This window comes from Ptychodera flava, chromosome 11 (assembly GCF_041260155.1).
Source record: "Ptychodera flava strain L36383 chromosome 11, AS_Pfla_20210202, whole genome shotgun sequence".
In the NCBI taxonomy this organism is placed as follows: domain Eukaryota; kingdom Metazoa; phylum Hemichordata; class Enteropneusta; family Ptychoderidae; genus Ptychodera; species Ptychodera flava.
Genome location: NC_091938.1, coordinates 5846405 through 5861744, shown reverse-complemented (window position 1 = coordinate 5861744; position 15340 = coordinate 5846405). Strand labels below are relative to the sequence as shown.

The 15340-nt window shown below is 39.6% G+C and overlaps 2 protein-coding genes across 3 annotated transcripts in view; one reads left to right on the top strand and one right to left on the bottom strand.

Moving 5' to 3' along the window:
- Nucleotides 1-15340, top strand: part of LOC139143372 (histone H4-like) — a 36368-nt gene that overhangs the window by 6840 nt on the left and 14188 nt on the right. The window contains exon 3 of one of the 2 annotated variants that reach the window (XM_070713631.1): nt 7501-7588. The exons of the other annotated variant lie outside the window; for it this stretch is intronic. The gene's annotated coding sequence lies outside the window, so the exon portion shown is untranslated. The remainder of the gene's footprint in view (nt 1-7500; nt 7589-15340) is intronic. 2 annotated transcript variants of the gene reach the window in all.
- On the bottom strand, nt 4079-13754 carry LOC139143367 (uncharacterized). The gene is made up of 3 exons (XM_070713625.1): nt 13472-13754; nt 7059-7284; nt 4079-5951 (listed from the first exon to the last, which is right to left on the bottom strand). The coding sequence occupies exons 1-3, from the start codon at nt 13511-13513 to the stop codon at nt 4975-4977; spliced, it is 1245 nt and encodes a 414-aa protein (XP_070569726.1). The 5' UTR covers nt 13514-13754; the 3' UTR covers nt 4079-4974.

The window sequence follows — 15340 nt, the reverse complement described above, 5'->3', positions numbered from 1 at the left end:
CGGATGCTTCTTGCTGCAGCGGGCATTGCTCTGCGACCTGTAAGCTTAGATTTCTGTAGCTTGCGTTTTTGTCAATTGTACTCCTGTTGGGCCTCTTGAAATGAAAGTTCTCGTTCTTGCTAGCGATGTCGTAGACCAGAGCCCGGTCATTGATAGTCTGTTGGCATATACACGCGTTAGCTCCATGGCTCGAGCGAGCCCCATTCAACTGATTTAAGAAAATCATGATCAAATGTGATCTCAATCCAGCGTGTAATTACTGTTCAATATTCAGCAGATATTTAACTTTGATTAATTGACCTTTTATTGCGCGTTCGATTTGATAAGTTGGTATGCTTGCTATAAATCAGCCGCCATATCAGCGGCAATATTGCAAACATAATAATAATCAACCCGTAACCTCATGCGGCATTCTCGGATATGTTGTCAACAGGGGGAGGGACCCCTCAGGAGCATGCGCAGCGCGACGACCACTGCGCTTTAAATACTCATCAACTGTGATAGCAGAAATTTGCTACAAATAGGTCCGCTTTACACACACAACTTTGCGATAAGTTTTTTATAAGTTAAATACTCATCAACTGTGATAGCGAAAAATTTGCTACAAATAGGTCCGCTTTACACACACATATCCTTCCATGGCAAGAAATCAAGTACGTCATACTTGGCTTTGTTTTGACAATACATCGAATAAACTTAATGTACAAATTTGACAGAATGCTTTATTCAATATATACCAACACTTCTAAAACGTTTAGCTTTCAATTGTAGTGTTAATTTAGCTTCGTTACACTTCGCTACACTTGTTCTCATTTGCAACTTTGCACCTCGTAAATTGCATTAGATGGAATAAAAAGGGAACTTTAAGCAGCAGTTGCAACGATAGAGGTCGAGAGATGCTAGGGCAGTTTTTACGATTTTCTTGGACAGAATTCGGGAGTCGACAGGGCTGTTTTGTACGTCGTTTGTAAACGTTCCTTAAGGAAAGGTCTTTGTAGAGAGAGGCAGGAAGATGCTAAATAACTAGTGGGGCATGTCTTGTTACCAATGGTTCGCTAGTTGTTATCAGTACGTAATGTGTAATTATCATTCTGGCATTACCTCAGCGAGCCAAAAACTCAGACTGAAATACATTCACTTTTTTTATCAGGTGCTTATTCCTGATACAGTAACAAGACGTTCAAGTGTGCCATTCTCATTATGCCGTTAATGCCACCAGTCTCTATACCTGCAACTTCTGTTTTTTCCACTTTTGCCACCCCAGTATGTTTTCCTTCTGCATTTTATCGACCTCATTCTCTGTTTTGCTTGTCCAATCATCTTTCGTTTTCAATCTCTTTTCTTTTGCTCTTAAAAGTAATTATGGAAAGTACATCAAAACTCACAGCTAATGAAGCTGTAGCCTATTACGGTAAATGCCCATATAAGGTGTGATCAAATGAGGGGAAGGAAAGTGGGATTGTGGGTAGGGTTTCTGGATGTGATCAAATCACAGCCTGGAGTAGAGGGACTGTCATGAAATGCCACGCACGTGTCACACATGCACTAGTTCTGGCATGTCTCGTCCTCATCTTAGTCGGCGGCGATCTCATCCACGATCTCGTCGTCACTCATTTCGGCGGCACCACCGACCATTGCCGCCAATTCAGATCGTTCGTGCCGTCGCAGAACCGGTCTCTTGGGCGCTGCTCCGCCCGATATCATTTCTTCGATCCTTTCAGCCCTCTCGTCGTCCACGTCTCTCGTCTCGGCGGCCTTGTTTTTCGACTTCGGCTTTCTGTACTCGAAGATGTCTCCGAAATCATCTTCGTCACTTCCAAAATCCTGCACAGTGATTAGTGAACCGCCATGGCTAATCCTATCTGCAGCGCTCGAGAATGCCGGTATAGCCCTTCCTCTGCCGGTGTCTGTTTTCCACGAAGCTTCTTCCTAAGAAGGATGGGCAAATGAATTCAAAGTAATTAAATATCACTTAAATTGTTATACCTGTTTTAGATCCAGTTCCCAGTCCTCATCGTTTTTCAAAAATGTACAGCGATGAAAAGGCCACCGTTCTTCCTTAATGAACTATCTCTCTGGTTACAAAGGATGAGTTCAAATTTTCGTTTCTTTTATTGTTGAAATCGAAAAGTTAAGTTTTCCCCATAGAGTTAACAAAGGGATGGCATCCAAAGGTAATGTTTAGCTCATATTTGATTTTGTATATAAATACCAAAAAGAGCTTAATATGATGGGTCAGTTGCATCTGTATGTCTGTATATTTGTGGGTATGTATGTGCGGATGTATGTCCGTCACACACAAAGGCTCCCATACCGCCAAAGCTACCATCTCAGTATTTGGTGTACAGGTAGATGTAGGGGTTGAGATGTGAATTTGTTCAAATGAACACATCAATGTCAAAAATGTGCAAATGAGTTAAGAAAAAGGGAAATCCTCCAAATGTGCAGGAGTGATGGCATGCCAGTAAGAAATAGGCAAACTCCACTGATCTTGAGTCATTTCCTGTCATTGTTTATGAACTGTTACATATTAACAGACCTGCTCAAACCATGGTCAGTAGAGGGGGGGGGGGAGACCGTCTATGGTAAAACTAAGAGGGGCTTGTTTCTGCTATGCATGTTATTAAAGTTGACCTCCAGTACCTAACGTTTCAGACTTTAATTACTTTGGTCATTCTTGTTTTTCTGGTTTAAATATTTCTTGTTGTTTTTCTTGTTGTACTGTGCAGAAATCATTGTCAAAACATCAACCTAGAATTTTCATTTTCCTCCACTGAACAGATAGACACAACATTTATGGTTAATCATTGGTAACCCATACTGGTATATACCAATTCTGATCAAATTTGAGCGACACCGTATAATTGCGGTATTTTTTTTCTATGTTATCAAAACTTGCACGGTGGCCCTTGATATTTATTCTTGATTTTGAAAAGGTTTCGTTAGAAGTTTCCTTTTGGAAAGTTTCAGCAAAAGTTTAAGTCTTTTCTTATGTACTGCACAATACCTTAATTTGGGGTCCTTCTCGCCTGGGCCATTAAACAGAACTTAAAGGGACAAAGTCGGCCATTTTTTCATGAATTTTTTGTTTGATACAATAAAAATTTTATCTCGCATTAAACAAAATTCATGAAAAAAATGGCCGACTTTGTCCCTTTAATGGTCGATTCCGAGCCCCTTATTCCTATTATAGTACCAACAACCCAACGAATAATCCCCATTTCAACGAAAATGCTTTGTGCAACGGACTGATGTGCCCATGAACGTGAACCAGAAAGTAAGAAATGATCAGAACAACGAGTGCGTTTGCTTAAAGGCACTGTTCGCGATCCCTGGGATCGCCTTTGTTGTGGTCTGTAAGAGGATTATGGAGGTGTGATAGCCTTTTGTTTTCCATTGAACTTGTAATCTGGTGGGTAAATTTTCTGGTGAGACAATCTGGTGCCAACACAGGCCTTAAGATCTTTGTGCGTGAATGATTCGGTAACACTCAAGTGTGTTTACTCTGATTGTCGTTTTATTCGTACAAGTATTTATAAAGAAAGCCAGGAAAGACCCGGATATTGACAGTCACGACAACTCCTCTCAAAATTGTTAAGACTAAATAAAATAATCGCCTCCATTATCAAGATATAAGGAAGTATGTACAAAGTGAAAACGCTCTTTTCGTAATAACACCGAGTCACTGTGCGACATCTGCTGCTCGTTTGAAGTCGTTAAAGTACCGTAAATACGGTACAGTACATGATACATGAATTTAAATTGACACAACTTAGTTCAGGCGCACTTCATACCGTCCGTGTAGGAGATTAGATGAATGCAAGTTTATGCTTTAGGTCATATTTTTTCAAATACTTGTGAAATACTTGTGAAGGGTGGCACCGTGGACCAGTGGTTGGGGTAACGGACTCACTATCACAGGGTGGTGTCCGAGACCCGGTTCAAGACCTGGTAGGTCCAGAGTGATGGACTCACTGTTGGAGGATGGTGAGTTTACTCCTCATTGCTCCATTGGGGGTTGTGGGTTATGCGTATCTCATCATGTGATTGGGCTAACGCCCGTTGGATGATAGACTGATTAAAAAAAAGATTTACAGTCATGTTTTATTACCGGTACCGTTTAGTACCGGGCTTTAAAGGTATATGGAGTAATGGAGGACAGTTGGTCGGCTACATCACATTAATTGACTATTGTAAATGAAAGTATATCAAACTGAAGACGTGCATTATAGTGTATGTAAAGTTTATGCACAACTGAAACCTAACTTAAACAGCAACCTCCCGTATAAAAGCCGATGTTTTTAACTCACACACGCCAGCTCCACGTTAAGTATGTTTACGCTTAGACTCTCTAACCAGTCTCTCAGTGACTATGTCGTGCAGCCCATGCTCTCTTCTCGCCTAATTTGAACCTTTAATACCTTTGCCCGGCTCAACGAGCTGGAGCCGGTACACAGCGAGTGCCCCCCCCCCCCCCCACACACACACACGGTTATCTCGGAGTTGGCTCAGCCACGCCAGACAGTTGGTCAGTAATAGTAAGAGATTAGAATCTAAGTGGTAGACTGGGATGGTGAAAGAGTCTAGTTTGCGCTAGATATCAGAAAATACGGCACCGCTTTCTTCACCTGTTCTGCATGTAAGCTCAATCGAGGCATGAAACATCATGACCTGGACATAGGGTTTGTAGGGTCGACCATTCTTTCAGTGTGTTGAAAGCTTCTGACCAATATATCTTACTTGTCACGCCCTAAGAGAGCGCCGTCTGCATTTACTTTTGGCGAAATACCGTGCTACTTCGGGTAAATAGTAGTCTTACTATATATGTCATAAAAAGTTACAATAATAAAGATGTCGTTTTAAAGTTCATTCCACTACTGTCTAATTTCAAAGATATCTCTCATTTGTGGAAGTAGTTCACAATAAAAGTTCACGGTCAATGCTATGAAACGACCTGAATGACTTCTGATCCTATTATGCTTCAGGTTTGAGGGCTTCATCAGAGGCTCTATCTTCCACTACTGAGCCTTCTGCTTCAGATTTTAATGCTGAGACTGGGGCTTTGATTTCCTCGCCCATGTCATCTGTTTTGGCTTTTAGGGCTGTGGCTGGGGCTTTGCCTCCCTCGACCGAGTCGTCTGCTTCAGATTTTATAGCTGCGGCAGAGGCCTTTACTTCCTCGACTGAGTCGTCTGCTTCAGATTTTATAGCTGCGGCAGAGGCTGTGACTCCCTCGACTGAGTCGTCTGCTTCAGATTTTATAGCTGCGGCAGAGGCTGTGACTCCCTCGACTGAGTCGTCTGCTTGAGATTTTATAGCTGCGGCAGAGGCCTTTACTTCCTCGACTGAGTTGTCTGCTTCAGATTTTAGAGCTGCGGCAGAGGCTGTGACCCCCTCGACCGAGTCGTCTGCTTCAGATTTTATAGCTGCGGCAGAGGCTGTGACTCCCTCGACAGAGTCGTCTGCTTCAGATTTTAGAGCTGCGGCAGAGGCTGTGACTCCCTCGACCGAGTCGTCTGCTTCAGATTTTAGAGCTGCGGCAGAGGCTGTGACTCCCTCGACCGAGTCGTCTTTTTCAGCTTTTAGAGCTGCGACAGCGGCCTTTACTTCCTCGATCAAGTCTTCTATCATCTGCTTAAAGGCTTTTCCGATTTCCAGTACTTTCTTGAATTCCTTGACATTGACGGAGGCTCTTTTCAAGGCCCTGGTTGTCTGCAACGCGCCGAGCCCGGAGTCCCTAATCAGAGTTTGGAATTCCTGGACTCTTCCAATCAGCGCTGCGGCCGATTCAATTGCAGTTTTCACCAGAGCAATAATTTCTAGAAGCAGCCTGCTGATTGCTCCAAAAGCTTGGACAAATTTGAGCGCCGTGCCTGCCAGACTTTCCTCGTCGTCATCTCCTGTTGTCAGAACAAATTTTGGACCTTCTTTGACTTCAAGGCGAAGTTTAGCTGCAGTGAACAATAAAGAAAAACGATGTTGTCTGATAGACTGAGTTGCTAAAAAGTCCAATTTACTAGAATTCGACAAATCATTTCGACAAATCATACTACAGTGACATTTTTCTATTTGTTCCTGGGACACGGTATATTACTCAGTGACTATGAATGATACTAATTATTGGACCTGTCTTCATATCATATGAAACGCTATTGTGAACAACAACAACTCGATCGTTTTCACGTCCGATATGATGCAATGCAATCCCATCGGTGATGATCATTGTAACAATTTGGAGGTACTGCGCGTGGTTCATGTTTTGAAGGACTATATACAGAATGACGGCCAAAGAGATATCGAATTTATTGCCAAGGTTAGTTTTACTAGTGAAGAAGGGTGCATCCATAATAGATCTTGTTTGGAGTAACATTGCGGCAAAATATATGTGCGTCTTTAAAGTAAAAACATGATAAACAAAGCATGATGGGCAATATGTATTCCAGGAAATTCATGTTATTTCTGTACAACTCTTCAGATATGCAACTTCCTTTACTATGGAAGGGTGTTTTTCTATTACCAGTAGTTCATTTACAGCGATGATTGCTAAACTATTTTTGTCTTTCAATGCCTAATACAGTATTTTGTTCTTCTCCCTAAAGCATGTTGAGATACATTGTATTCAGCTTGTAAGCTCAGCCTGCGCAGGTGTAAAGCGGCATTGTGAATTCTGGTCCGGACTAGAACTCAAATGTCGCAATAACAGTGTTCACGCTGTGTCAACAAGCCAAATAGCAGGTATTTCAACATGCCTTGGGTATATTAAAAAAAAAACTTGCAATTGGCATGCAAGACGAACGTAGCGAAAACGTCATCAAAGGTTATTGCTATGCTGGCCCTTTCATGTATGAATACAGGAAACGCGTGGCCATATGGATCAACACAAGAGTATATTAACCCACAGATACAATTTATTGTAATCGATTTAAAGCAATAAGATCATAATTATCAATGATCACTCTATGTTTTTAATAATTGACCCATACCAGTCACCGTATGGTATTTTACAACACGTTCCTGTTGATTTGATTTAACCGGGCAGAAAGTTTCTTGATACTTACGGAATTTCTTCTTCAATCCCAAAATCACATCTTTCATCGGGTCGTCTTTAGTAAAGCCAACGAGGACTTTGAAAGCGTTGATGGCCGAGTCGAAAGCCTCCTTGACGTCGATCGCTTTGTTGAATGGTGCCGCAGCATCTGCGAAGATTTTGTCGAGAAGTTCAATGCCCGTATCCTGCATGTCAAGTTTCTCCACTTTCTTGACCCTCTTTTTTTCCTTCGGTTTCTGTTGTAAAAATAATTGATAAATGTAGTGACTCTGTTTAGAAAGACCTTCACTTGATACCGGTATGTAGGTGGGTGTGTTTTCGATGGATTGGTTGATTGATAGCAAGATCCGATTAAGCTTTCAGAAGTTATGTTTATTACTGACCATCAAACATCACAATCATGTCATCCATTGTGACTTATCACAGATCATTATATTGTCTCGGTTACCCAGACTGCACTGCCGGACTCTAACCAGGCGGCCCCTTCACAGCCTTGGGAAATCCCTATCATAAATCTCCGAGCAAGATGGTGCGACACGGGCAAGAGCGATGCATCCTTGCAGCAACTGATCTACGGTGTAATTTTTATGTTTTGAGAAAAAGTAACGGAAAATAATAGCTTCAAGGTCATGTGCGACGTGGCTTTTGTGGTCCTTCCTTAGTAAAGAATATTAACTGTGATGTTTATACCCTGGATCAGCTGTTATTATAAATGTCCGTAAACTAGTCCAATACGTTAAAGTTATAGACCACACTCATTACTGAGAATTAATGGTATTATACCTCACTTACATTACACCATTATCACAATTGCCTTATACTTAGTCACGTGGCATAATGAAGAAAGTGATATGCAGGAATTGCCCGGCCGATGCTGTGATTCTGCGCACTATGGAGGCGAGTTTCGTGTTCATGATCGAAATATTGATGATGCCCTCGCCGTATGATTGCGCGTGGTAGTAAGGGCACGATCACGATTTGCTGCCCACCAAACTGACGATGGTTATATTGATAGTGCCACAGCTATATCTGTTCGTTTGAGTGCTCTTTGGTTGTCATTTAATCAAGGAAGTTGTTGAAAGTATTGAACCTTTCGATTGCTTAATCTCTCTTGTTCAAGTCACGAAAATAATTACTTGTGACACGACATGTCCATCTCATGGACCAACCTAACCCTAACCCTTGTTCATCGGACCTTTGACAGCGTATACCGGTTTTAACTTTGATCATTATGTGCGCTCAATAGCACTTCACAGGTCGATATGCAGCCAACACCTTTACTTTTGACGTTTACATTCACTTCCGGGACTCTTGATGGCAATGACGGTGTGAGTCAAACTTACCACAGACAAATAGAAAGACAGACTCTTTCTATTTGTCTGTGCACATACACACATTTTAGGTATGTTTACGGGCTGAATACTGGGTATTCTAAATTGGCAAATACCAAGGGAACTTAAGTCGATGCCATACTGAAAAAAATCGAGGTTTTCGTTCTGGGTCGTTTTATCGTTCGCCGATGACTTGAAAATTGTCAGATGCACACAAATTAGGGCTTTTTTTCTTTTATAAGGCCGAATAAAAAATTGTTCTGTTCTGATAACCCGACCTACCCTATATTTACCTGCCGACCCTAAACTTTTTAGAGCTACGTAAACACGGAAGTAAAAAAAAAGAAAAAAACCGTAAAATCACACGTTCGTTACTTGGCATTTGATTTTTGCTTGAACGAGGATGCCTTTTATGTTTTTTCCCTTGGATATGCATGATACATTTTTCTGGAAATGTTGTGGCCAGTGTTGGCCGCCCTGAACCCCTGATAAATGCATATTTAAAAATAAAAAAAAAATGGAAAAAAATTCCTGCTGACCTACCTACCCTATTTTTGAAAACCATGTTATCGGAACAGCACAATTTTTTTTGTTTTGCCTAAAACTTTATTTCATTTCCTCAAACTATATCACTATATCAAAAAAGAACAAAAAGGCATTACATCGCTTAATCATCAAGCTCTTAACCCTTTGAGCGCCAAAGTCAATTTTTGTCACCTTTAGAAAATATACTCCAGTCATTTTTTTCAGATTTTGTCAAAATTTTTAAACAAACTGTACCCAATGAAATGTGATGTCCGTTTGGTCCAAAATTATCAAAAAATTACAGAAAAATTCATAAAAATTGGTAAAATTTTGCACTAAAATTTTGGTGGGAACGATTACAGCAATCAAAGGGTCAAGTTCTTGGCATAAAATCCCTCCCATACTTAATTTATTTGACGTAATGCATCTGAATTTATGAATGGCCCATTTGGCAATCAAAATTCACATTTGTGTTGATATAAATTCCTAACACAATGCATTTGAAGGGTAAAGTTCCTTGCTTGCACACACATTCGTGTTAACACTTTCCACGAATTTCAAAACTTATTTTACATTCAAAGTAACGATGCTTTCTATTGGGTCTGTACTCATACAATCTTCTCATGAAGCATTTCCTTTTTATTTTCCACTTTCAAAAGGTTCAAATTATTTACACACATTTTATGTATGAACTTGGGCCAGAGTCTTTCCATCACCAAGGCTTGTAATTGAGCTCAAAAATCCTCTCTCGGCAATTAGATATCGAAACTCATGATCGGCCAGTTTCGATCCTTGTGATTCAGCCAGGGTTCCTCAAAGTCTGCGAAAAATAATCTTAAATTTAGGCTAACCTCCCCGGACGATTTAGCTGTCCGTTGTGTCCGTTCGATGACAGTACTGAGAATGTCGTATTGGTTTAATGGTTAAATCTTGATATGGAGAATTGTTAGATGTCTAGCGTGCGCGTTCAAGGAAATTGAACCAACCAGCCCCCCGTCCCCTGTCCCACGGCAATGGTAGTGACCGCACTGAAAGTGAAAGACGTTAACTTTTGCTATAACTTTCCTCAATGAAACTTTCAATCACTCTCCTACCAAATCAAGATAACAATCAGGGGTCACCGTGCAAAGTTTGATAATAGAGAAACAAATTTCCTAATATTTACCATTATATCATACCATATTGATGGCGCAAATACAGCGATCTGATTGGTCGAGACGAGAAAAGAACCGCGGTATATGCGATATACCACGGCTGGCATACGCGCGAGCTGTCACCTTGAGCAAAATCCGTTTTTGACGTTCCACGCCAGAATTTCAATATACTGTTATGATATCGCTATCGCTCGTGCATATATGTCGTGAAGTGGTCAAAATCTCGTGGTATACCATCGCTCGGTGTGCTTTATTGCTCAGATATTTGACATTCCAAATGGCCGCTATCGCTGTGTTAAAACTATTCGGAAAAAATAAATTTTTGATTTTTGAAAATCTAAGACGCTAAACACTTTTCTTACTCAAAGAGCTTTAAAATGAGCTCTAACAAGCGTCAGATCAGAAATGAATAGTCAAATTTTGAAAGTCCAAATATCTGTCCCCTAGGCGCGTTCAACCTTTTATTGGGCAGAATAATGGAAAAGACGGGGACAAGAGGTTACACAGAATTCAGAGAATTCGGCGATTTGTTGTCATGGTGCTGAGAAGATGCGCTTCTCATTACGTAAAATCAACTACAATCAGCCAAGATGCAAGACTATATATGGCGTATTTAGACAAAATAATGTTGAGTTGCATTTTGTCGGGAACCATTTCCTTTACAAAACTTATGAGCTTACACCAAGCGAACAGTTTGGCGCAGAGTTTGGTAGGTAGCTTATCGCGTTGGTGTGGCCTTGTTACACAGTTAAGATATCATCATATCATTACGTTGTTTGTCACTTTGCAAGAAACTAGATAAAAAGTCTTTCATTGCGATATTAGACAGTTTGCGGACTTTGGGAAGTATTAACGATCTGATATCGAGTAAAATCATCGCCTTCACTTTGTATTACTGAGATCGTTCGATCAACATCCATGACACGTGAGTTTTCAATGTTTTTGTTTGTTTGCATCGTCATGGCGACAAGTTGCCCGGTCGACCAACTGCAAGCGTCAATATTACGAGCCAACGCACGTGGCCCAAAATGGCTCCTATTAATTTTGACTGATTATTCGCTGGAATATACTACTTGATCGTCATTACATGTTTAGACCGATCACTTATAAAACATTGTCTGTCCAAATCAGTTGTTTATTAAGCACTTAAACAATCCCGCCAGAGATTGGGAAGCGGTTCTTACTACCCTTCGACAGTAAGCTAGGGGGTTAGCAGGAAATAACTTCACTGGAGTTGCTTCGACCCAATACAAAGATATCACAGGACAGGTTGAAAAAAAAAACCTCGCCTTCACCGGTCGATGAGATGCATGCACTAAAAACTCCCACATCTATGCGTTCGGTGATACATGTATTTCCACTTCTTCAGTCATCGGTGTTGCCTGAATTTGAAATTGAGTCGCAATGATTATATGTAGATATCAATACTGGTTCTTATAAAAGACCTATGCTTATCTTGACTAAGAATAATATCAAAAAGCTAGCAAACGATACGAAAAATACTGTGATCGAGTTCGGTGAATCCTCACTCGGCGTAGACATCGAAACTCCTCGGCCGCCTTCCTTCCTTGTGACACCAGTTGGGTCCCCTTCAAGTTCCCGCGGAAAGAACTTTCCGTATCGTATACGGTATACGTTAACCCATAGACCCTCGAGTTTTTCTCGAGGGTCTATGGTTAACCTTATGCAATGAAGGTTCAAGTGTCTCGTTGTGTAATCTTATAAGGAGATAAGTGTGCCGTTGGTGCAGTCGATGATACCAGGAAACTGCTGTATTGATTAAAAAGCACCTTCGACGTTGTTGTCATGAAACATCCTTTGTTGTGCAGCATGCTCGTTCATGAAAATTAAACCACTCCTAAAATACTACCGGAGACTGTCGTTTGTATTTCTGGGTGTTTACACGCATACTTTTGTAGAGTTTCGGTTAGTGCGTTGACCGCATGGTGAAACAGGGTCAGAGGTCATACAGAAGAGATGGTTGGAGATTCGTTATCAAATAATATTCTCTTTCTTCTCAGTACTCATAACTTCCACTTCAGACAGACAATGCGTAAGACAGTGTGGTATACTTTGTAAAATTAATTTTGTCTCTCGTCTAGGTAAGAAATAAAGTCTAAAGTTATCTTTTTACAAAATACATGGGCGTACACTAAGAGAGCGGCATGGAGTGTGTTTAGGCACACAACTGTATCGTCTCTGTGCGTAAAGTAGTATGCGCCTCGAAGGTTAAAGACTTAAGTTTTTGTCGAACGGTCCTCGATAAAACTTTCTGCCATTCTCTTACCAAATCAAGAATAAAAATCAGGGATCACCTTGCTAGATTAGGTATTAGAGAAACAAAGTACCTGACATTTACAGAAATTTGGTATTCAAAATGCCGTCCTCTAAATGCTTATTATATGAGGGAAAATAAACTTTTCGAGCTTCCAAAAACGGTTTTGAAAAACTAAGAATGCAAACATTATTCTTACGCCAAGAGCTTTACAATGAACCCCCATCAAGGGGTAGGTCATAGAAGAATTGTAAAAAATCGAAATTCGGAGTATATCTGTCCCCGAGGCACATTCTATTTCAACTAGTTACTGTAGTTGCTGAACTTGTACTGTTTGTCGTTTTAACAGGAAATACAATTCTAAAAGGGTTGATATTATACTGTTTGACATCTTGAGAAAGCCTCATCGCTGGGAGAGGGAATAAGATTTTCGTCTGCTATACATCCACGACACTGGATATGTTTATGTTTATTTCGTTGCCATGGCTACAGGTTGCCCGGTCAACCGATTGCAAATGCTAATAATAAAACATAGACTCTTAATACAGCGTTCATGTCACGTATGTCTGGTTCAAGTTTGTTCCTAACAATTTTGACTAGTTGAGCGCGGGAATATTTCCTGATCGTCTTCTTACATTTTACAATCAAACACACTGAACTAGCCCCGCTCCTGTTCGAGTTAGATGTTTTGAAACTGAACCAGCTCCGCTCCTGACCGGTAAGCAACTTCATTACGACCAAATTTGACAGTAAGAGGGCGTCAGACTGAAATTTCTTCACAGACCTTACTTTATACCTATGGCGAATGTATCACAAAATAATTAAAAAGAATATTTGCTTGCGTTTCAGTAGTCGATGCAAAATGAGAAACGAGCTGTTTGAAGTGTTGTACTGAGAACAACAGCCTCCTCGCGACCAGAAATTCTTCTTACAGTCGAAAGTGTTCTGAATTGCAACACGTTAATCATTTTCTGTTTTTAGTAAAAGTACTTAAACAAGACACATCTATCTTACAACACACTGAAATGAACGAAAGAAGAAAGAATGAAGCAAATGTCACATGAAATATATATAAAGTTTACAGTCGTGGGAATTAGAACAATAATTTAAACAGAGATGCCGAGGAATTTGTACTTACTTGGTCCGATTTGGCAGTTGTTGACGAAGCTCCACAACCCATTTCGTCTGTGGTAGTTATCCACTGTTTCTATACAAAAGACGCTAGTGAGACCGTAGTATGTATTTAACTTCCTCTAAAAGACTAAAGTTGAATTGTTATTCTTCTAGGCAAACGACTGACAATTGTTAGATAACGGCTTTCGTCTTCTGATATGTGTCTCTGTTCTGTGGAAAACCCGGGCACTATTAAGCTTATATAAGCGAAGGAGTCCTTCCAAGTCGCCATCATTTCACCCGAATGCCCTTTACGAATGCCCGGTCGCTGCAGACTTATTCTCAACTTTTTCGACCGTTTACAACAAGCCTAGGGATGCCTCCAACACTGATATGATAAGGGGTTACTTAGAGTCCTTCGTCACCATTGGTTACTAGATGCAAAATCTAGAAACAATCAAAATAAAATGCACAAATCGAACTGATATGATAAGGGGTTACTTAGAGTCCTTCGTCACCATTGGTTACTAGATGCAAAATCTAGAAACAATCAAAATAACATGCACAAGTCGAGTTGCCAATCACTCAAAACACCAGATATGAACTGTAAATGCTCACGTGTTTCATTATATATTGCAGTTATGTGTAAATTTGAACCTTTGCCACATGTTTGCAACTTCATTGAAATAATTATGATCAACATAATAAACAATATTCACCACAGATTAACTCTATAGGTCATTAAGTATTCAAATATGTAATTAGCTGAAATAAAAATAATTGATTTCTTTGACTGCTATCATTGTATCACCACTTTATATGGCAAGTGTAATTAATTGCCTTTGGTCAAGTCCTTCAAACTATATATTCCAAACTTTGAAAGCTCATTAGATATGCAAACTATAAATTAGCTGACATGAAAACTTAAGTGCGAAATGATTCCAATATTGGTATAACCAGGTATAATCATCAATGTACATAGCATGTTATGCCAACTTTGATCAAACAAATCCAAGTATATATCCCTAATTAGGAAAGTTAATTAAATACACACATTAGGAATTGGCTGAAGCAAATATGCTTAATGCTTTTCAATAATGTTAGCCTACATAATAGTACTTTTAATGTACATAGCAAGTTCCATCAATTTTGGTTATGTAAATTCAAATATATATCCCTAATTTCAAAAATTCATTAAATATGCAAATTGGAGCTGGATGAAGTAAAATGCTTCATGACTTTCAATAATGTCGTATCGTAGCATCTTTAATGTGCATAGCAAGTTTTGTCAACTTTGGTTTAGTCAATACAGATAAATATCCCTGATTATGAAAGTTCATTAAATATGCAAATAAGGAATTGGCTAAAGTTTAAATGCTTAGTGACTTTCAATAATGTTTATCATAGTATCTTTGATGTGCATAGCCAGTTTCATCAACTTTTGTCTCGTCAAATCAGATAAATACCCCTAATTAGGAAAGTTTATAAAATATGCAAATTATTAATTGGCTGATGTAAAAATGCTGAATTACATTTAATAATGTTCTATCATAGTATCTTCAATGCACATAGCAAGTTTCATCAATTTTGGTCATGTAACTTCAAATATATATCCTTAATTTCAAAAATTCATTAAATATGCAAATTTGGATTTGGATGTAGTAAAAATGCTGAATGACTTTCAATAACGTTAAATCATAGTATCTTCAATATGCATACCAAGTTTCATCAATTTTGATCGAGTAAATTCAGATATATACTCCTAATTAGGAAATTTCATTTAACCAGGCAAATTAGTAATTATCTTTCACGTCACCCCTTAATATCTTTCAAAGCTGATATATCTTGGCGTGATCAACATTTGTAGCGAATCTCATCAAATTGTGTGCGGTCT

Coding starts and splice junctions, on each gene's coding strand:
- LOC139143367 (XM_070713625.1), bottom strand. CDS start 13,513: ATGGGTTGTGGAGCTTCGTCAACAACTGCCAAATCGGACCAA. Junction 7,285..13,471: donor CAACTGCCAAATCGGACCAA/GTAAGTACAAAT, acceptor TTTTTACAACAG/AAACCGAAGGAAAAAAAGAG. Junction 5,952..7,058: donor GGGATTGAAGAAGAAATTCC/GTAAGTATCAAG, acceptor TGTTCACTGCAG/CTAAACTTCGCCTTGAAGTC.